The sequence below is a fragment of the Embiotoca jacksoni genome, unplaced genomic scaffold, assembly GCF_022577435.1.
Source record: "Embiotoca jacksoni isolate LCO1_2020_lvr unplaced genomic scaffold, fEmbJac1.0.p SCAF_11, whole genome shotgun sequence".
Classification (NCBI taxonomy): domain Eukaryota; kingdom Metazoa; phylum Chordata; class Actinopteri; family Embiotocidae; genus Embiotoca; species Embiotoca jacksoni.
In genome coordinates, this window is record NW_027185241.1 from 14,057,478 (window position 1) to 14,080,296 (window position 22,819).

Genomic DNA, 22,819 nt, shown 5'->3' on the forward strand with positions numbered 1-22,819 from the left:
TTACTTCGAAATCCAGTAAATCTACAGTAGGTTTAGCTGGCATTCCTTTACAAGACATTTCCTACCATCCTCCTCATGAGACAGGAAGGTTGGGGGGTTTTGAATTAGGAAAGGATGAAAGAGCAGGATTTTATGGCAAGAATTATTTCTAAATTTAAACCTAGAAATTTTTAAATGGTAAATTAAAAAGCTGCAGTGACTTCTCAAATCAAGCCCCCCAACAAAACTGCTGGGTCCCTGCTGTTTACCAATGTGTGTCTCAAAATGAAGGCTTCTGACGAAGGATGCAAAATGGCAGCAGTAACGTACGTAATGAGAGAAGCATATGGCTGAGCTTCTTACCTTGCTTTCTCCTTCGATAACAATAACAGGGACCGAGGTGGCGGGCCAGCGGTGCTTGGCAGGAAGTGGCTTGTCACAGTTCCACAGAACGATAACCTGCACAAAGGGAAGACAACATGTTCAGATTCAGATTCAGAATCCCATTCAAGGAATTTGACTCCAGTGGTAACTTGCTTTCAATGTACTTAGAAACAAACATAAATAGACATATATACAAATATACAGCTAGAAATGGCGCAATTGTGCATAGTGCAGATGGAAGACTTATTGACCAGGGGTTGACACTATTTCACATTTATTTATTTCACATATTTATGTAATTCACCTCTTTACATATGTATGCATATGTAATTCACCTCTTTACATATGTATGCATATGCATCTACTGAGACACATGTTAAAATAGAAGTCTTTTAATTTTTGACAATCCATGTCCGGTAAGACAATATATCTATAAACCAACAATAATTCAAAGGACTCCTTATGAAACTGCATATCTATTTTCAGAACTGTCACACCACCTACATGACAGCGGCACACTGTAAATGCTAATCCAAAATGTACTGACATCTCAGCTGTACAGTTCTACATCCAAGAAAACTCAATTCACAATTTCTGTCAACTTGCAAGAAATTGACTGTTCACATTGAAGCCCTGCAAAACAAATCCCAAAGACATAGCAGTTAAAATGCTACCACGAACCCATTAACCCAATACATTACTGTTATTATGTGCAATTTGGATGTTTGACATCACACGGTTCTGCAGGTATGATTTCTTACTGTATATCTCCTGCAGTGTGTTTTAATACACTCTAAAAAAAAACATGTGTAGAGAGAGGAGTGTTTTTGTGGATGTGCTGTAGCAGGAATGTTTGCACACTATTTGGAAAACCTCCCTTCATCTCTCCAGCATGAATAAGATATCATGAATAATGAGATTTAAATTATTTTTTTTCCCTGATTTGCTAAATTAGCTTTAGAGCTCTTCACATCACATCAGCATCAAGTGTAACCCACTGTGGATCAATGAACACACAGACTTGTGTGTTTCCATTTACCTGAGCACAGTACTGGGATTTGGCCACGGCCACGAGCAGCTTCATGACAGGCTGGGACTGAGAGACCAGCGGAGTGACCACATGAATGATCGCTGTAAACTTGGGGTTCGGCTTGGTACCTGGAAAGAAAAACAGTTCGGCATTAAAGTATGAGAATAATCTTCTGAATTAAATTTACTTGTACATGTAGTTGTATGTGCAACTGAACGAATCCCAACTCTGTTGCGCGAGTAGTTTATAACTAATAATTCTATTAATAAAATTCTGATTGCTTTAAATCTGTCTGACGTTGTATGGCACGTTGTTTTTATTTGTGCTGCATCCAAAGGGCTAACTAAATACAACTGACTTGACTATTTAGTATCAGTATGTTTTTGGGGAATTACAGTCACATCTCTTTACTGTTTCAGTTTCTAAACCCGACTGATGACACTGTGTCATCCGTGATGCCTCTTTGACAGCTGCGTGTGTTTAACTTCAGGCTGTGTTTACTTGACATTCACCATCGCTGAACAGGTCTCATTAGGCTCATAAAGGAAAAGGTGCCGTTAACCAAATCCCAGTGTCAACAACGAGCCGCATGTCGGCCCAATTAACCGAACACAAATAAAACATGGCGGGTCTAATTGCTTCTCAGTGACAAATCATAAAATAATGAACATATATTGCATAACCTGTCAGTGACTTACATGTTCGTTTACAAGTGTTTAACAGCTGCTGCACGCCAGCTGTTCCCGTGTGGTGTCGTAAATGAAAGTCAGCCTCGCGACGCTCGGGGTGCGTGGTTCTTAGCATATACAGTACCGTGTGCATAAGTAATTAACTGACCCAGCTCAGCGTAGTAGAAGGGGAAGTCTCTCAGGTGTGTGGAGTACTGAGGCAGAGTGAAAAGACCTCCAGGAAGACTGTTCCACATGAGGTTACTCCTCGAAGTGTGCAGCAGGACTCGGTCCTGGATGATCTGCAGAAACAGACGGGGGAGGAAACCAGATGAAATCTTCTGTGAATTTGTCACTGTAACTTGTTGTGGAACAAAAACAAGATCACAAGACAACACGTTACTTCTACAATCACTGTTGATTGGCAGTGAAAAGGAAATCACTTGTGTGTCAAGATCCTTCATGTACATTCACTTTTAACAACAATAATTATGACACTGAGTGCAGATTGCACTATACTGACGATTAATCCCTCAAATGACTCCGTCTTGGCTGAGGTAGGCTGCATGGCTAAAGATCAATTACCCTTTGTCTCTTATCTGAAATCTGATCTGCTGAACACTTTGACACTAAACCTATTCCAATAATTATTGTGACTATTTTACTTTTTATAGTTATTATTGGAACAATGTTTGAGACGGTCTGAATATAATTATACAGTGACATCAGTTTATTTTTTATTTTTTTTAAGAAAGTGGGTTGGCTCATGATGATCCATAATCCTTACAAAAACGTTAAATTCACATTTGTTTGTTTACCATGATATCACATACGATGTGTCAGTGAGCTTTTCAAGTTCACAGAATCGACTATTCCCACTCCACTAAAACTCAAAAAAGACTCAGTGAGAGGATATCTAAATAAAATATGAAGCCCTCTCAGGAGCATTCACATGATGCAGCTACAGACTAAAATAAACCCTCTTTCTGTCTTGAAGGATATTGTGGTAATAAACTGATTGTTGAGGTTCAGCGTTAACTTGTTGATAGTAAAATATGTACAATCCCTTGATAGATGTAGCTCACTGAGGGAGTACATGTAACGCTAAAACAGGACTGACTGACCTCCTGGTGTGGAACAGGGTTAGGGTACTGAGAGTGTAAACAGATCGAAGATCAGCTTCTCGGGGTTGTAACTTTACCCTGCTGACAGAGAAATTCCACCTCTTGGGAAGAAGCGTCTGTAAAACTATCTGAGGAAGGCAATTAATGGTGAGCTGCAGTCAGAAATAAGACTCACGTTTGATCAGCTGATCTACTATTGCTGCCATTTAGAGGTCGTCTGCTGCGTTGATAAATAAAGGTAAAATAGTGACGGTGGCTGGCATATCTGGGGATACACAAATCCTTAAACACTATGCTTACAACATGACTTGAAATGCAGAGAGAAACCCTGCCTTACAGGCAACCTTACACATCCTGCCTGCCTCTCTGTCCAGCACCCTTATCCCTTTTCATTCCTCTCTGCTCTCATCTTTGCCTGTTTGTAATTGTAGCCCAAGAGCAGGATAATAGCCTGCAACTCACCGGGAAGAATACAGATAAATGGACTCTGACAGGAACAAACTCCTGACATGATGGAAAGCAGAGCCACAGCAAGATGCAGCCTTTAAACATGACAGCAGTGTTTAACAATAAATATCGTCTTAGTTTTCAATCTCGTCCTAAGCATTTTCATTGGGGGCGTCAGCAACTACACAGTCTGCACTTCTAATATGTCCTATAACAAGGATGAAGACAATTAAGAGACTAAAAAAAGTTATATGACAAACAAGGAACTAATGGATTTTTATTTGTATGTTTTTTGTTTGATTGTATTTGTGCGCAAGTATGCATAGTTTTAAATCAAGTGAAAAATATTCAAACAGCTGTGGCCTTTTAAAATCTTTAAAGAGAATTCAAAGAGAACATTAAATGGTACTGTTATGAAGTTCAGAAATACTGACACAGAAATAACTGGCACGAAAACTGGTCTAAAAAAGATTACCAAGCCCTTATCTGCAGATATACATTAGAAATTGTACTGTGTGTATAAACGTGAATGTGTGCATGTACCTCCAGTGTAGTCAGTACTATCTTCTCCACAGAGTTAAAGTAAGCCTCCCAGAGGAACTGTGTCTGCTGTCTCAGCGACAGGATCTTATCCTGGTGGATGGAACGCACTGTTGAGGGGACCTGGGACAGAATTAACACATGTTAGTGTACTTTTGTTTACACAACAAAACAACAATAACAAAAGTCTCCACTGGTCATTTAATATGCAAATTTCACAAAAAGTCTGAGCTATCACAGTAAATCTGATTTGAGCTTTAGAAAACACAGGTTCAGCAGTTAACAATGCAGAGAAGATGCAGAAAATGTGTCCTTTAATGCATCATTTAGCATTCAGATTGCAGTATCTGGGTGGAAAAACAAGCTGCTGTGTTACCAACCCTCTATAAAGATAAACCTGCTGACCTTCTGTGGTCAAAAGAAGCTGTCATGTAAAAAAGAAAAAAAAAGAAGAAGAACTGGCAACGTGACAAGAGAGCAGATAAGCTTTCCTTTTCTTCTTTGATTAAACTGTTGATGTGTACTGAGTTTCCACCTTTAAGTCACAGCCTACCTGTAATAGCAGCCTTTCATCCCCAATCACAGCTGCCGTATTCCAGTCGATGATCTCGGAGAAAGGAAGCTCCCAGCCGTTACTGAGCATCACTGGCACACAAGCTGCCTACAGGAGTAACACCGCACACAAACACAAAATACAGTGCTGGTTAATGAGATGAACGGGTTTTAAGAATGGAAGCTGTGAAGCTCCCAACACCCACAGTATGGAAGTAATTCAAAAATACAATAAATGTGTTAAATCCGTGGTGTGAAGATGTTGTGTAAGACTGCCATCTGTTTGCCAAAACCATATCTCCTGTGACGTTAGTCTTAAAATATGCATATTCAAAGGGAACAACTAGGTATCAAACTTGTGATATCATTTCTGTTTTTGCAGCCAATAAAATAAAGATACAAAGTACAAAAAAATAACACAAAATCACTGACAATTAATTCAAAGAATAGGATCAAAACATTTTCTAACACATCAGTGACTATCTCTCAGTGACTGGGCACTGGGGGTTCATAAACATGATCAATATACTGAGTGGAAAGGCAGATACACTCCAAAACATTGAACCCTTGTCTCTAACAGATTCATGAAATAGCAGTGCAGTGTGTATCTGTGTTTGTGCATTCCCCCATGTTCATGTTTGTGCTGTGAGTTTAGGTCTGTGTGTTCATGTTTGTAAGAGTTAGATGGTACGTGCAGCCTCCTGCTGGCAGTGACAGACCATTTTAATCTGTTAAGCAGGGTACCGTTCACTGATTGGTCACCGCACGTACGCAGACGACGTACGTCCGGGAACACACTCGTGCATCCCGAGTGCTGCAGCGCTCGTCTAATCTCCTCAGTCAGTGTCATTAAGGAAGGTAGCGACACACTGAAAGGCCGCCATGCTTTACCTGCCAACTATTCTCAGAACAATCAGATAGAGACGGCTGTGGTTCAATCCTCAAACTCAACACATTACACACACACACACACACACACACACACACACACACACACACACACACACACACACACACACACACACACACACACACACACACACAGAGAGAGAGAACAAACAGTCATTAATACAGCTCAGCAAAACATGTGTGTGAAAGAGAATCTCCTGCCTTCTGCTTGTCACATGACACCAGCAGATCCTCTGCATCATCTACCCTTCATCAACAACACAGCTCTCAGTTCAATAATGTGAACATCTCTCTGGACCACTGCAATACAATCCCGTCTGGCCATTTCAAATACTCAGTTCAGTCACTGCACCACAGCCTGTTTGCCTTCAGCCTTCCCAAATTCTCCAGTATCTGTCTACCCTTCTGTGCTCCCTGCATACGGCTGTGAGTTATAGACACACTAATACCTCCAGGCCCTGGTCAAACCCTACACTCTGGTTGACCTCTGCGAGCAATTGCATCGTTTTCTCTTCCTGTGTCGATCTGGTCGTCAGCCCGCTGTCTCACCTCGCCTCACTCCCAGCTCCCCTGAGGGGCAATTATTTTCCCAGTCCAGTCAGTACAGAGACACAACCCGTTTCCTACTGTACATTCAAATCACTCTTATTCTACTTGTTGAAAAATATCTCTCTTCCTTCACTATTTCTCTGCTTACAGTACTCAAACATAAATCACAAAGGAAACTAACACCATCATTTTAAATGGTTTAGATTTTTGGAGAACATTAATATTGACTCCTGTTCATCTGTTGCACTAATGAACAGTGACACACTGAAAGAGAAAAACAGCTAAATCTAATTGTAAACCAGAGAAAACCCAAATCATGCTCCTATGAAGTATGGATTCTTTAATATATCAGCATATTATCATACTGGTTGTGTGAAGGGGAAAAAAGAATTGCCATTTTTACTCTGGTGTTTACCATCAGTGCTTCTAATAGGGCTGTAAGGATATGGATGTTTTCTTAGTGTGGTTAAAAAGCATTCACACAGTTTGGCCTTTTATGCAAATCGAATAAAGGACAACAGCTGTGCTGTGATTACAGCTATGTTTACCTGTAAAATGATCACTCGGGTGGGAAGTTAGAAGTGACACGATTTCACACAGTGCATATTTATTAACAGTAGACACAGAGAGAGGTGGATCTCACCTCTGTATATAAAGGAGCAAAGGCTTGTCCACAAAGTTGCTAGATTTGTCCCTGTGTGCTATTCTGACAAAAGCATTGCTAAAGGGGTTTAAAAAGTCTAGTGAAAAAAGTCGCTTAGTTGGTAAATCTGTGACCAATCAGAAGATGTGTTCCTGATTGGGTGTGTGATACCCCAATAACAAGAGCATGAGATTCACCCCATTCTCCTCTCAAAAGATCTATACTATAAGGGCAGCAGCTGGAATAATAAGAATAGTGTAATAGTGTAAAGAAATGCATTAAATGTCTTTATCAGAAGAGTTTCCAGTCTGAGCCGCTGAGAATAATGGAATTAACTGACAAATAAAGAAACTTTATATTATATCAGAATTTCCATATTGGAAAAGTTTCTGTACTCTTTATATTTTCACTCTGTCCAATGACAATTCAAGGAGCCCTGTTCTGTTTCACAATACACGTTGTGTTCTTTAACTATACCTTTGGTCTGAGATAATTAGTAGATTTGCTTAGTGCCATCGTGAATGGATAGTAGGTGCGGACGGAGGGTGTACGTAGCCAGTTACATACATTAAGCAGATGAAGAAAAGAACAATGTTATGATGTAATCAATATGATTAAGTTCTGAAAGAGAAGAGGAAAGAAGAGGATTTGAGGAGGTGGGTTAAGAAACTCAAAGGAAGCAAGAGAGAGAAAAAACAAGAGAAGAAAGATGGCAGGGACAGCAGAGAGGACGCTGAGTCAGAGGCAGCTGAAGTAACACTGGCTGCACAACAACTACATAATAGGCAGTGGGTGAGACGGCTACTGGGACTCACTTTTTCCATTTTCAGGCACTGATTAATGGCTTTATTTTTCCACAAGATTTCTTTCAAACCACTTCAACTAGTATTTGGTGAGTTTATGGTCGGCTGCCAATCCAAGTTGCCACAACATCTTTTATTGATCTGAGTGCTTTAGAAACTTGAAAAGTGAACCACTTTCAGCACAACCTGAAGAATCTACTTGAGTCTGGCTTTGATTTGGATTTCATCAGGTCCAAATCTTGTGGTAATTCCTTAAAAATACATATTCAGTTTCTACTGGAATCAAATTAATAATGTTGCTGATACATGTTGCTGATACATGTTCCACTACCTGCTCAATATAACAGACTAAATAACAACTCTGCTTAGCAGTCAGAAGCATTGTGTGTGTTTGTGTCACTGACCTGCAAAGCCTCTAAGAAGCGAAATGAACCGAGCCGTCGTCCTCGAGGAACCAGACAGAATGTGGAGTTGTGCAGCATCTCTCTGTAGTCATACCTGACAGGAAAAGGACAGAAGAAGAAATCAGCAACACGTATACATCGACCATTAGTACTGCATCTGTGCGCTGGTTTGCAGGCTAAAAAAACCTGACAATTAAATTAAATCTCATTAAAAGGGCTTGATCCCCCCCCCCAACCCCCCCAAATTTTTTATTTTGTAAGCACAGAAAAGTTCCCTCTTTTTAACAATGGAATACCTAGAAAGCTGCAGTACTTTCAGGAAGAATCTCATTCTTTGATCTTGACTTTTATCCCGTCTCCTTTCTCCACCCATCTTTAAACCCAGCTGCCCTCCCACCTGCACATCCAAACATCTCTCCTTGTTCCTCCATCCAATCTAAGCCTCAGTCAGCACTTGCTTGGATTAAGGAGCTGCTTGGAATTCCTCTGGTGTCAATATAATGCGTGCTGGAGAGGAGAGTGCGAGGAAGTGTGCATTTTCTGTGCTGCCTCCTGCATTCGGTTGGGTTTCATGAAACTGGAATGGAAGTGTGAATGTTTCATTTGTCAGTGTAGACTTTGTAAACAAGCACACATGCAAATGTGTGCTATATTTCAAACAAATTGTGGTCTCATTTTCACAGGAATGCAAATATGGATTGGGTGAGCAGTGATTTGTGTGCGCACACCGTTTCCTCGCCTCGCCTTTGTGGTATATGTGATGTGTGCGTATACAGATTTATTATGCCTGAGGCTGCATTCCTGCGTGCCTCACTAAAAGTACAGCTAAGTGTCAATATTGTGTTAAAATCTGCTGCAGAACTGATGCATCAACTGATCCACTTCAACTCTACGGGTCACCGCACAGCCGAGACACGTCAGCTTTATGACACAGCACTGAACAATAAGGTAGATGCAGTTCTCTCTTACAATGTAGTTATATAATGTACGACACTTTTCCTCACTGGGTATTATAGGAAATAATCTGAACCACATCCTAAACATCCTACAAGGTATCTCAAAAAGGACCTAACACTTATGACCCATCGACTGTAAATATTACACTGTTAAATTTTCATTTTATGGAGCAGCGTAAAGAAAGTCTATTTGAACCCCAGCGCTTTCAGGATTACTGCTGACGCACAAAGCAAACAGTTACATTTCTGGGCCATCTTGAAAATGACCATACAGATTAGCATTCGGCCCATCTATTGCAATAACCATTTACAGACGAATCATCCCACACAGGACGGTGTTTCTACCAAGCACCCTGTGTTGCTGTCATATAGAAGTGAGTGTAACACGACATATCAATGCGATGCTGAATCAGCTTTGGGCACGATGAAACATCGATCTGGATAATCCAACTTTGGATGACTCATGCTGTATGCAATAAACAGCCACTGCGTTGACTGCAGATTAACTGCCATAAAAAGCATAAAAGCAACAGTTAAGCTTAATAACAATACACTATAAGTAATACTTAATACTGTATTATGCAAACAGAAATACATTATCTGTGCAGGATATACAGGATACTTTAAGTAGGCCATAGTGAGCAATACTACAGAGAAGGTAGCATCACAGATGCTGCTCTGATCTGCGCATCCTCTATGAAACACAGATCTGATTGATGACTCTGACTCCATCACAGACATGATAGGCCATCATTAAGCATGACAAACAAATAATCTAGCCAGAGGCACATAATAGCTGTCCATTTTGCACGCCTATAAAACCTAAAGTATAGGTGGAGTATGTGAGCCTGGCTGGGTGTAAATTTCCCATCCATCATATTTGTTGTCAGAGAAGACCAGATGTTCTTCTCCCTGCATACCTCCATTCTTCCCTCGTCTTCCAGATGGCTGCCTGTGGGGAGGAGCAGTCTCACACAGCAGTCGAGACAATATGGATGAGTTTTCCAAAACATCCAACCAACTCCTGGCTTTTCTGTGTTATTTTGGACTTTCAAGTGCAATGCATGTCAGTGTTCAACAGAAGGGCCATATTGTACCAAAAAAAAAATACAAATAGACAAAAGTCTTCCTGTCCTCCAAGCGACACCAGAAAGTAGTTAAGGCAGAACTGCTACATGTCTGAGGTGTCTGCAGTTATCCATGTGCACATCTGGGTGGGAGGATATTCAAGCCCTTAGTCATCGAACAGCAACGTCTGCAATTAACTCTGCATGACAAAGCTATAATTGTTGTGTATATTGGGGATGACATACATCCCCCCCCCAATACTCAAATATCCCCAAATATATTGATATAAAAATACACAACAGCAGGCAACCAAACAGTGCTGTCCGCAATAATCATTACCAAATGTAATCAGTCATAATTAAACTACTACTGTTATTATTGACAGTGTGCTGCTGTTCTGCATGTGGTGTTACTGCAGCAAGTGTTCAAAAGTAAAGTGATAAGAAAGTGATTATTTTATAAATGGTTATTGTATCACAATGTTTTGCTGACGTCCTCTCACAGCGTGAGGGGAGGGAGGGGGGAGCCGAGTAAACACCCCTGCTGCCCACTCAAGTTCACTTCTAAATATGTCAAAATAAAAACAATTTGCTAAACTTTGGCCACAATATCCAGACTTGTCTTTGTAAAATAATGATCTTGGTTGTACTGTGTTATGTATGTTGTTACATACAATGAAACAAGACCAAGGTTAAAAAAAAAGAAAACGGAGCACTGTAATCCAGTACGCTGCTATCAATTTTTGTAAATAAATAAAACGTTAATCCCATCTTTACGTGAATCTTTAAATATTGTATTTTAGGCTGGATTTATTGTTTTTGTGAGGGAGGGAACCCCCAGATCCCCCCCGGCAAATTTAGTCCCCCTCAATGTTGGCTTCCTGGCTACGGCCTTGATACGACGTAAATCCTGCCTTGTCCCATATTATCAGAGCTCCAACATGCAGATGGCTGCTGGTGAGCAGAGAAGTGTCACGGTAGCAGATTGGTCATCACAGAGTAATCACACAGTTAACGTAATGAACGTTAGTCTTTTATGCCACTTCCTCGGTTTGACACAATTTAAAGTGCTAAAATAAAACTATTAACATGAGTTATCATTACAGCAACACAACTGGCAGACAGTAAGCTTTAAAAATTGGAACAGCACCATTATAGCACAAAATAGGGTATTATGTGTGAATATAATTTCACCATAAAATATAAAACAATGTTGGTAATGGACTAATTTGCAACTGGTGTAAGAGGTGTATTAAAACCGGTTTAGATTTGTGTTATATGAATTATCATAAGGGTCAAACAATACATTGAATTTGTGCATTTGGTCAAACTGAACTGCAAAACACTTCATGCTGTAGAGCTGCGTACGACGCATCAGACAGAGAGAATACATGTGGTGGAGAGCCGCATTCGCTGAGGATTTAACCTCGACCAACTGTTCAATCAGAGCGACCACACTGTTGACATTTCCACACCATCCGGTAGCTCTTGGTCATAAACTACCAGCATTTAGCATTTTTATGTGACCGCACTGTGTGCCTGTGATTGATGGAGTGGGGAAGAGAGTGATGTGGACACCAGAAAAAAAAGACTCTGTTTTAAAAGGGTAATCAGACCGAAGAACTTCAGTTTCAGTGCCGTGAGAATGAGGTTTTCATATGCTGGGCCTACTGGGATCTCAAAGTGGTGGATGGAAAATACCAGGAAATATTTACAATGTATATTTAGTATATAAGTAAGTCAGGGGTTGGAACATATTAAATAAGATGTACATATTGGATTTGAAGTCTGCTTCTTGTACGTAGTGCAAAAAATGTGAGATATTTGATGTCATTTAGCAAAGCCCAATAGAGAGCTACTAATTCTGGAAATGGAGTTACGTCTGAGTAATTTGTGGATGGATCACTGGGGTACATTATGAACTGCTGCATAGCTTCAACTGACAAAAAAATAAATAAATAGATAGTGTCCAAGTTATAATTTAAATGCACTTCTCTCTTCTGCAAGAGGAGAGAAGAGTGAACTGTACTAATGCAACATCACTATTTCAACACCATAGCTCAGATCAATAATGAAACGGTCATTCTTGGTACATGTCTCAGTTTTCTCTCTCATTTGGGAAATAAGACAGAATGGAAAGCACTTGGCAGTGAAATGGCAAACCTTCACTTTTAATGCTGAGAGACCTACTGTTGTGTCATCCTTGCGCAAACCTATTCATTCATGGGTATAATTAAATGCTATTTATTAATATTGCAGGAACACAGTATGATTCAGAGAGAGAGAAAAGAATAACAAGAAGTGTAAAAAAAAAAAAAAAAAAAAAAAAAAAAGGGTTTAAAAAAAAAAAAAAGATCAACCAGTCTCCTAGCAACAAGAATGGATGGTGTGAAAAAGAAATGCACGGCTCACTGTCAAGTGCCGGAGGAGACTCAGAAGAACAGCCAGTGTTTGTCTGCCATTATCAGTGCAAGAGACCACACGCATTTACAACATAACAACTCACAGAAAGGACTGCAGTCAAAAGAGGGAAAGCATCAGCAGCTCTATGACAAGTCAACAGGCTCCTGTGGGTTCTCTTAAACTGTCTTCTGTCCTGGGACAGTGTGTCCACCCGGTACTACAGATCGATCTCCTTTAATGGGAGCAATTACTTGTTTGTGTATCGTCTACATACAATGTCAAAGCAGCATCTTATTTGATTTTTATGATTCTTTTGCAACCCTTATCCTTCCATCTGCTTTTTTTATGCTAATTAAATATAGGCAAATAATATTTACATTCAGACACAAAAAAATTGCATTTCTTTGTCTTTTTTCAAATTTTAGAGAAAAAAATTCTTACAATGATAAGAATGTCAATGTGACTTTACTAAATCATGTTCTGAACCCGATCATTTTAGATGCTCAAAGAAGTTATTCAAATCATTCGAAAAATAACGATATCACTTCACAATATAATCTCGGTCGTTGCTGTAATTTAAAGACATTAGATATGCGTCTTCATCCCGAAACACTTTGGTATGGGACATTCAGTTTAGTGTGACTGTTCGTTACGAGCTGTGATCCAAATAATTATAACAGCAGTGTTTCAGTTGTTCTCAGCCATAGCATAAGGAGAAATGTTAGCCTTAAAAGCAGTGCAGTGTAATTTATGTTAATGTTGCATGTTCACACTAGAGAGGCGCATCAACAGTGGACCTCACACTGAATGTAAGCATGAAACCTGAATTGGTTTTGTCCAGTGACTGCTCCAATACAGTTTATACACAGAAGATTAATGTGCACTCGATGTTGGTTAAAAAAAACCAACCAACATCGAACTTGGAAGTTCTCCAGACTAACTTTTTACATCGGTTGCACTGGTGCACCCACATCATTTACATAACTCACATAATACAATTTGTTATTGTATCTTTTGGCACTGCAATAATACATTTTAAGCATGACTGTTTTTGTTGGTTCCCATAGACCTTGCTAATTTAAGTTGAGTTACCAACAGTGGACCTGACCAGTTCCCTCTCTGAGTGTCCACTTCCCCCGCAGCTCCCCCCCAGGGAACATTTCAAATGGAATCATAACACTAAAACACCCCAAAATCTGAACTGCATGGTGATTTACTTCAGAAAATAATGCTCGACAGGTCAGAAAATATGTTTAGAACACTTGCTCAAAGGCAAACGTCTGCACATAAACTTTGAGCTGCACCATTGAAAATGTTTAGTCCCACTTGACAGATTTGTGGTCATATATGTGACCAAAGTGGTGTCCCTCTGGAGCCCTGCTTGGTGCAACTCATGATGAAACTGCTGAATCCCGGTCACAGGGAGACTCCTCAACAAAGGAGAATTCCCCAAGATGAACTTCAGAGGCAAAAATGAAGGCACCTCTCATCATATCCTGCTCTCTTTCCCCACTCCTACCCCATACTAACTTCATATCTAATTTTCTGCTTCCTTTTCTGTCACACTTGAGCCAAGTTGATAGGCAGTTGGCTGTTGCCAGGACCGTAACTTCAAGCCAGAGGAATTTCAGCCTGAAAGGCACTGAGTGAAAGTGAGTGTCATCGGATGAGAAAGGCACAGAGGGAAAAAAATAAAACGCAGCTGACAACTACACACTGTCTCCAAGCCCCAAGCAGCCAAAGCCAACCATGGCAAGAATGTCATACGCACACAATGCAAATACACGCACGCAAAGCCTCGTTTTGATCTCAACACACATGAGAGCAACTTCAACAGTTCATGACACTGCCAGACCCAGCTGCTTTGTTTCCCGACAAGACTGCACACCAAGAGGCAGACATGTACAACATAGTGACAGGCCCAAGAAGGGAAACGAACACACTTTACATGTATACAAAAACACAACAACTCCCAATACAAACTAACACACTCACTCTGGAAGACTCAAATCACCTGATCCCATCATGCACAGTGTTTTCAGGCCTGAAAGCATCACATGACTGTTCTGATCTCCGCAAGGCAATTAAACAGATGCTCATAATGTGGGATTCATTATCATCCCTCATACTCATGTTACATACGGTTCATTTGCAGTCAGGACAGATGTTAGAGAGGAGACTGGTCTCTGGTTCAGGGAGAGAGTATGAGACCTCCATGTAAAGTGATCCCTGAGGAATGTGGGAACATTATATGATAGCTGTGGTTTTATTGAGCTTGTAGCGAACTGGTACACCAATCCAATGCACGATTCCACCCACGGAGAGTCTAACTTTTCTCTGCATGTGTGGTTGGATTCAAATTACACTGTGATATCTATTCCAGCAATGCAATACAGTCAATACCCAAGAACACAAAGAGATGAGGACACAATTTAGTGGCCAGAATAACTGCAAGGAGCGTGACACTAACTTGCCTCAAGTTATGGAGTATAAAATACTGCGTTGGCCTCAGGATGGGACATTACAGATTAATAACTAAGACTATTATAAATGAGATTCACTGGACTATCTTGTACTTAATGGCGTAGTTAATCTTGACTGTTTTACCTGCAGCCATGATAAATGGGAAGCTTTTTTGAAGCACTGGCTAACATTGCCTCGAGCAGAGATAAGGACGTAATGCTGGGACAAAAAAAAAAAAAAGTGGATGGCAGCAGAACTTCAGGGACAACAAAAAATGTAATTGAAATAAGCCAGTTGGGAAATGTTGGCCAAACTACACATTTGCATCGTCATCCTAGCTTGGGTGAGCTTTGTTAACTGAAAGATGATGGTGCAAAATGAATATTCCAGTTTGCCCTTTAAATCCGTCTATGCTTTTGAAAGTGAAAGTGAACATTGCAGCAGTAAGCCATACAATACAGGTGTTCTGAAAGAAAAGCCCCCCAAAAAAATCTTACAAGGAGAGGAAATTTCTTTACGGGACATCGTAAAGAATTTCCTCCCTTCTTGGAAAAGAACAGCCGTCTCGGTCTTAATTTATGTCTAATGAGAAAATACAGGATTGTTTGAATGAAGATATTGTAAAAACAAAATCAAAGGCACTTTCTGAGAGCCCTCTTTGAGACAGCGAGTGGAAATAAGTGCACTAGAATCGCTGCATGCATTTATTTTTTAGTGCACATGTTGAACTGATGAAACTGTATAGTTGTTTGACTTTACAAGAAAGGAGGACCCTTTCCCCGTGGCACTAGAGGTAACACTGCAGCTTAATGGGGTTTAAAAAGCACTATGTGCTCCACCCTGAGTCAATGGAGCGGAGCCTGTTAGTACCAACATGACTTTTTCAAAAACAACGTTTTTACTCATTTCCTTGAGGCACCTTGGGCCCACTCATCTTCCACTGGTTAATGAGTTCAAAGTCAGCTTTATAAAACATTTACAGAGACACAGAGGGGGGGCCTCGAGCTCCACCACATCACATGACCCCAGGTTAATTCCTCCTAATTATTATGCTTTGAGTGCTCTATCACTCTCCTTTTTCTTCAGCCCCTTCTCGGTCTATGTCCATCGGAAGCCCTCTCTAAGCAGGAGAACCAAAAAGCAAAAACCTTTCATCCGTACATACATCGCTCCTCAAAATGGAGTCACACACAACCCTGGACTCCGTAAGCTCAACACGCACACACACACAGACGCACACACTGACTACATCACGCAGCTTCATCCAAACAGCCATCCAGAAAATGTTGGTGTCCTGTTAAATTTCACTGAATCCTTCAGGAGTTCGACAGAACCGTTTCCCACATCTATAATCAGCCATCCATCAGCCTGATGAGTCTGATGAGTGGGATGCTTTGAAGTGCTCTCTGGATACCATAACCAAACCGAGGGACTCTTGGAGATAATGAAATGACTGTTGTTAATGGAACAGTCATTAGTGCTGGAATGTCAGGCCTGACTTATAAAGTTAGGCAACATAAAGATGTCAGATCAGACAGTTGGGGTCAAATTACTTGACTGCAGTGACCATGGAGTCACTGGCTTCTCTGGTAATAGCTACAAATGATTGAGAGAAATCTAAATTTACTTGACTGCATCCTGTATTTCCAAAAATGCCATTAGGCCTGAGTAATACAATTTAATCCTTAAAGCTTTCATGGCATGCTCTCAGTAAAAAAAGGGTAATGGTTGAGAGCACTGATTATTCAACTGCAATCGCACTTTTTTTTTTTTTTTTTTTATAACTCTGGATCCAAATAGGCAATGACTCCAATTTTTGGGGTCTGAGGCTGTCAAACTTACAGATCAACTAATAGCATAGTTCTGGTAAATGACTAACTATATGAATCCGTGAGGGGCTGTAGAAATTAGACAGGTTTCTGGATGATCAGTAAGTGTGTCCCATTAGGAACAAGGGCGGAAGTTGAGAAGATTAATCCGAGCAGCCTCTGAGCTCCAAGGAATGCAGTGAAACTGCCAGTAACTGACTTCTGCGGGAGACAGAGCTGAGCCTGGTGGGGCCGTCGCAGGAGCTGTTGTGCAAGAGAGATAAATTCCAGGTCAGGAATGTCTCTGTTCCTGGGCCAAGCAGGGTGGATGGATGGAGGAGGAGATAGAAGGATGTGAGAAGGCAGATAGTGATGGAGAGAGGGATTGAATGAAAGAGGTGGAGGGAGAGGCAGAAGGAAGCAGGAAAGCAGGGCGAGATGAATGGAAAGGGAGGGTGGGAGGCAGAGTGATGAAAGGTAGGGTGGGGCGTAGGGAACAAGAAAAATAACAGTGGTGGAGAATATGAAAACATAGAAAGCAGCAGCAAACTGATAAACACGTAATCAGGAAAAAGAAGGTTGAAATTAAGTGTGCATCCTTGCAAGCATCTGTGTGTATGTGAATGTATCAGGATGTCGAAAATCTCTGTCAATTCACTGCCTCCTTCCTCCCTTTTATGGTAAAGCAACCATGACAATAGTCAAGACGGGGAATAGGGGGTTTGGTAACGCCTCTCTCGTTTCAGAATATGGGACGTTATCAACCGAGGCCGCTATCAATGCAGCATCAAAAGCACTTGTGGGCTGTGTCTGATCTGATCCAATATCCATCATGCTGGGAGAGGGATTTAGATAAAGCCTCGCTGCTGAGGCTCGGATGTGCCAGAGACTGAGAAGCATTTTGTGTTTGTTTGTGTGTGGGTGTGATTTTTTGGACAACATTTGAGGAGTAATGGAACAGCCGAAATGCAGGCCCATAAATGCAACTGTGTGTTAGTGTGAATGTAAACGGGCATGAGCTATTTATATATAAAGGGATGGAAAGAGGCAGGTGTTTTAGGGTAAAGAGAGACAGAAAGTGTAGTAGTAAGGAAGAGTTAATGTAATGCGTGTCCATATAACAGTATGACCAAAGGACATGGCAAAGGATAATACAAAAGCAAGATGGGGTCAGATGAAGTCAGGTGATGGCAGCGGGGTTTTTCATGTCATTATAACACTTAGACAGCACAGAAATGTTTCTTTGCCTTGTCTAACCTGAAAGAGTGAAAACAAAAATGTGCTGTAAATAATTAAAAGTTAATGTGAAAACATGAAATGTTATTTAATCACACCCGACTCTTCTCTGACACCCGAGTTTGCGAAATTTGCAAAGTCACTAAACTCACTGAGTGCGTTATTTCTCCTCTCTGTTTCTCATTAAAAAAAAGATCAGAGCACAAAGCCTCATTTCAGCTGCTGCAGATTGTCTCTTCACTACTATCACTATCAGCTTTTGTTAATTAATGGTAAAAAAATTTAAGTAACTTAAAATAAAACTGGGCTATTGGTGGATTTGTAAGACGTCTGCAGTCTGTACACTGCCAAAGAATATTTACAAGGTAAAAGAAGCATCACTAGGTTAAACTGCTGTACAACCATGAGTAGTTCATTTCTGTCGTCCCAACCACCCCAACAGTGAGAAAACTTCTCTCTACCTGATCAAGAGTTACCTTGTCCAGTTCAACGTTTTTGTATCATACCAATTGTTTAAGCTAATATTTTGACTAAGTAGCTTTTAAAAAATAAGGTGCGTTTTATGTTTATAGGAAATATAAGTATCGGATCGGACTCTGATTGGAATCAGGCCCAAGACAACATGAGTGGAGTCTTCACAGTGTCAACATGCAAAATATGAACTTCAAGACATAGAGCTTACTTCAGCTTTTCTTCTTGCTTATGGCAGAGTGTACTGTGAAAAACTACAATCAGTTGTTTTTGATTAAGATTGGACTCATAATGGTCCAAGATTATGTGAAAATGTTTGGCCATTAGTCAAATAACATCAAAAGTTATTTTAGGAGGACCCCAATTACCCATAGAGCGTTCAATCAACAGTTTTCAAAGGCGCCATTACTTCATAAAGTAAAAGTAGTTCCAATGAAAAGTGTTCAACTCACTGGTGTTCTGTAGATCATCCAAACAAACAGGACACGAGTTATAGCATTGTAAATACCGTTTTTTTCACCACACAACATCTCATGGATAGACACCACTATATGTAAGTGAGAACATTTTATATTTGAAATTTTTGGTGAAACACCGCATGAACAACTGGTTTCTCCGACGCGCTGATGACAAGCAGCCTTAAACGCTCTGGGAAGAGCGCGGCTATGAGTGCAAAGCTAGTGTGAAGTAATGAGAAGAACCGCTTCATTCTGCTGCTGTGAGAGTAAATTAGTGTCTCGCCAAGTCGGGCCGCCAAAAACGAAGTGTAAACACAGTCTTTTAGCTCTCAGGAGGGAAAAGATGATTACCTCACAATTACGAGACCACAGAGGAGAGAAGCCCCATTGCCTCAATGACAGAAAGAGAGATTACAGGGTGGCAGCAGTACTAATGATGATGGGGGGGAAAGAGAAAAAAAAAACTGCAGTTCATCCCAGAAGATACACAAAACTGCAAAACCAGCAGAAAATGTGTGGCACTTGGTGAACGCATTGGCAATGCTCTTCAAAATGAAAGATGAAGAGGGGATGTCTAATTTGTTGAATGTCTGCTGCTGAGATACACGGTCTCTATTTCAGTAAAGCAGCATTATACTGCACACAGCCAGTGAATGTATCGATACTCGTCCTTACAAGGCCCGTCAAAGGATTTAATAATGTAAAAGATGATAAGTGCAACATAAACACTTTTATGTGTGACATGTTATGGCATGATATTTACTACCCGCACTGACCTCAATCATTTTAATAAAGGCTCACTGAGAATACACCTTTAAACCAAGACATGAGCAGCGCTACTGAATCGTTCCATTTCTTAAGTGTTGCGAAAAGCCATCCGTTTAATCCACACAAAGTCCAACGGACAGTATGTTCAGCATCTCTGCCCTCCGAACCATCTGTCTGTCCGTCTGCCTGCAGCTCCCAAAATTCTTAAAAGGAGAAAAGCCGCACGAACAGTCTTCAGCAGGCCGAGGGACAGAAGAAACTTACCAGATAAAAATAGTTGTCATGCAGGCTGAGCGGAGCGTGCCAGGAGGGAAAGAAAAAGACTTGAAGCATAAAAAAACACAGGGTGAGTGTGGACTGACAGATTTGACAGAATGGAAGTGAGTCTGCTCCGCGAGATGGGCGATTGACGGACATCTTGCTTTCTCGTGGATTAGCCTTCTAAGTGATTGGAGGCTGCTACTGTCTAACTCAACTAATTCATTCTCATTCACCAATGTGATGACTGAGGGAAAGTGACTTAATCTGACTCCATGATGTACCACACACAGACACTTTCAGACAACCTGATTAGTATACAAACCCATGTTTTCATGCACTGATTACAGAAAGATCAAATGTTATGTTAACTTATAGGGAGAGTGCAAAACTAGATATAAATTCTGCTGTGCAAAGCTTAGCAGACATTAAATTATTTGACAGAGAATCTCCAAAAATATACAAGAATTTGATGTGGTGACCAAGGTCATCTGTCAGCTTTCAAAACACATTGAGGTCAAAAGGAGGGCAGAGGAAGGAGGAGATGCGGTGACGAGCTTTGCAATTATTGGGAGTCGTTTAGAGCAATGTCACAGTCATCACCTTTTATTCAGAAGGACAAGAGCAGTCCAAGAAATACCAAAATCCTCTCAATGTTACACACAAGGACAAGTTAACCTGATCTCAGCGAGGAACATGGACTGCATCGATGCTGTGAAGCAGACACGTAGAACAAAGCTTTATCATCTCCTCATGAATTCCACGGCCAGCAGTGCTCACTGCTGCAGGCAGGTAATTAGTTTGAACAGCAGGAAAGATCAAAGACTACACTTCCTGTCTCGCCCTCTGGTTGTGACCTCACAAGGGGAAGTCACAGATTTCACCGGGTGAGAGAACGTAAGATGAAGTATGAAGTTTTGCCAACAGGCTCAAAATCATTTCAGTTTGAATCACGGCAACTTACAGTTTTTTGGTAAGACAACAGAAAGAGCTTCATGAAAATACAAATAAAAACAGCTGCTTTTAGTGTCTGTCAGTAATCCATATTTTGCCTCATTCGGATATTGTGCAGCTTTTCATCTTGATAAAAGTCTGGTGAGTTTGACATGATTATGGGGCTGCATGGCCGCTTCATCTGTTAAGGACTGCGACAAAGAACGGGTTGAATAAGGCCACCATTTCACAGAAGTTAGGACTATCACATACTCAGGTTTATCATTTTCAGCTTCTCTTCCACTCACAGTGTCGGCTAAAGCCCTTATCTGACAAAGTGGAGTCCAAAGAGGACTGCAACAGATAGCATATCTGTGTGTGTGTGTGTGTGTGTGTGTGTGTGTGTGTGTGTGTGTGTGTGTGTGTGTGTGTGTGTGTGTGTGTGTGTGCCAGTTTTATCTGATGAACCAAGTCACTACTCGGCTAAGCCCTCCAACATGGAGGCAGGTAACTTTTGGATGCTTCTGACATTAACACTGCACAAACTGGTCTCACACAGTGAAAATAATCCACTGCTGAAGTGCCTTTGAGAAAAGACAAGGACGATGGCACAACTCATCAGGCTAAATCAGTCAAATCCCCCCCAAAACAGAAGGCTACTATTATTGTACTAAAATCCTATCCTCCTTCTCAAAAATAATACATGAAATATTAAAAACATATTTTGTGTCATGAAGTCAGGAGTCCCAGACAATGACAGGCTTCATGTCTGTGGGCTTTGCAGGTCTCCTCTCTGCACTGACTGAGGGATTAAAAGCCCATATGATTTGACAGGCATTGGTTTTAGAGTGGTGCTTAAATCTGCATGTAGCTCTCACAACATATTTCATTGTACATGAGAGATAACTGAGAAAGCTCCGGTCGTGCCCAGCAAGCAACTTATCCGAGTGTTTGAAAGGACTGTGAATGTGCCTCATGGGTAACGCAAATACAGGCTTCCTGAACAATGACTCAGTTCCATTAAGTTACAATAAGTTTGTCCCTAAATGCTCCACCAGCAGTACTTCAGATGACTTTGCAAGAGAAACCAATCAAATATTAATATCAGGTCTACGGTGTCATTTCTTTGCTTCTCCATCCGAAGCTTTGTCACTAAAGGCATTTTCAGATCCAGGCCAAACTTTCCTGGCACAATCAACCGATCACATGATCCACATCAGCAAACAAGAGTGCAGCACTTGTCTGCACCCTAGAACCCCGGCGCTTATGCAAACCTCCACAATCAGGCCAAAGTGTCAAAAAAAAAGGTGAAATTGGGACTGGTATTTCATTTCAAAAATGTGTCATACCAAGCGGTCTACTGCGATGTTTGCGGACTGACATTTTGAAGTCTCAATTTGTCATTTCAGTCATCGCTATTTTGTTTTGTAGCCAGAAGTGACCATATTTATAGGAGCTTGGGAGGAGCGAGCGATGGATCTGAGGACACTGAACCCGCCCACCTCTAGCGGAAACTTGACTGCGCAACAACCTAGTCAATTTAAACCAGGCACGCTCCAAAACATGCTGCTTTTTGAGGCCTAATATCAAAATATTAATGGATCAGAAGGAGCAAATTTAGCTAATGACACCATAATGACAAAAAAAAAATGTTAAGACTTTGTATTCTATGGGAGAATTTGAATGAAAGTCTGAAGAGCCAGTGGCTTTTTGGAGGCAACCCCCAGTGGCCCTCAGTTGTATTACACTTTACAGCACTTCCAAATAGGCTTCAATTTATGGACCCACAAGCTACATCCATTTATATATAGAGTCTTTGGTTCATACCCATCATCATAAAGGTATGGTTGCAGTTCATTACCATTTCTGCTTCTCTATTTTTGAACTCCAACCCTCTCAGATCCAAGCTGGTTTGGCAGCACTCCATACTTTCTGCCATACTTTAGATTAAATGGATCACACTGGC

At 40.8% G+C, this 22,819-nt stretch overlaps 1 protein-coding gene across 1 annotated transcript in view; it reads right to left on the reverse strand.

Moving 5' to 3' along the window:
- The window catches only part of LOC138194481 (exostosin-1a-like), a 38,406-nt gene that overhangs the window by 4,833 nt on the left and 10,754 nt on the right, over positions 1-22,819 (reverse strand). Inside the window, exons 2-7 of the mRNA XM_069143252.1 lie at positions 8,033-8,126; positions 4,726-4,833; positions 4,176-4,295; positions 2,231-2,363; positions 1,403-1,521; positions 343-438 (exon numbers count right to left, since the gene is read on the reverse strand). Of these exons, the coding sequence (XP_068999353.1) occupies positions 343-438; positions 1,403-1,521; positions 2,231-2,363; positions 4,176-4,295; positions 4,726-4,833; positions 8,033-8,126 (670 nt within the window). The remainder of the gene's footprint in view (positions 1-342; positions 439-1,402; positions 1,522-2,230; positions 2,364-4,175; positions 4,296-4,725; positions 4,834-8,032; positions 8,127-22,819) is intronic.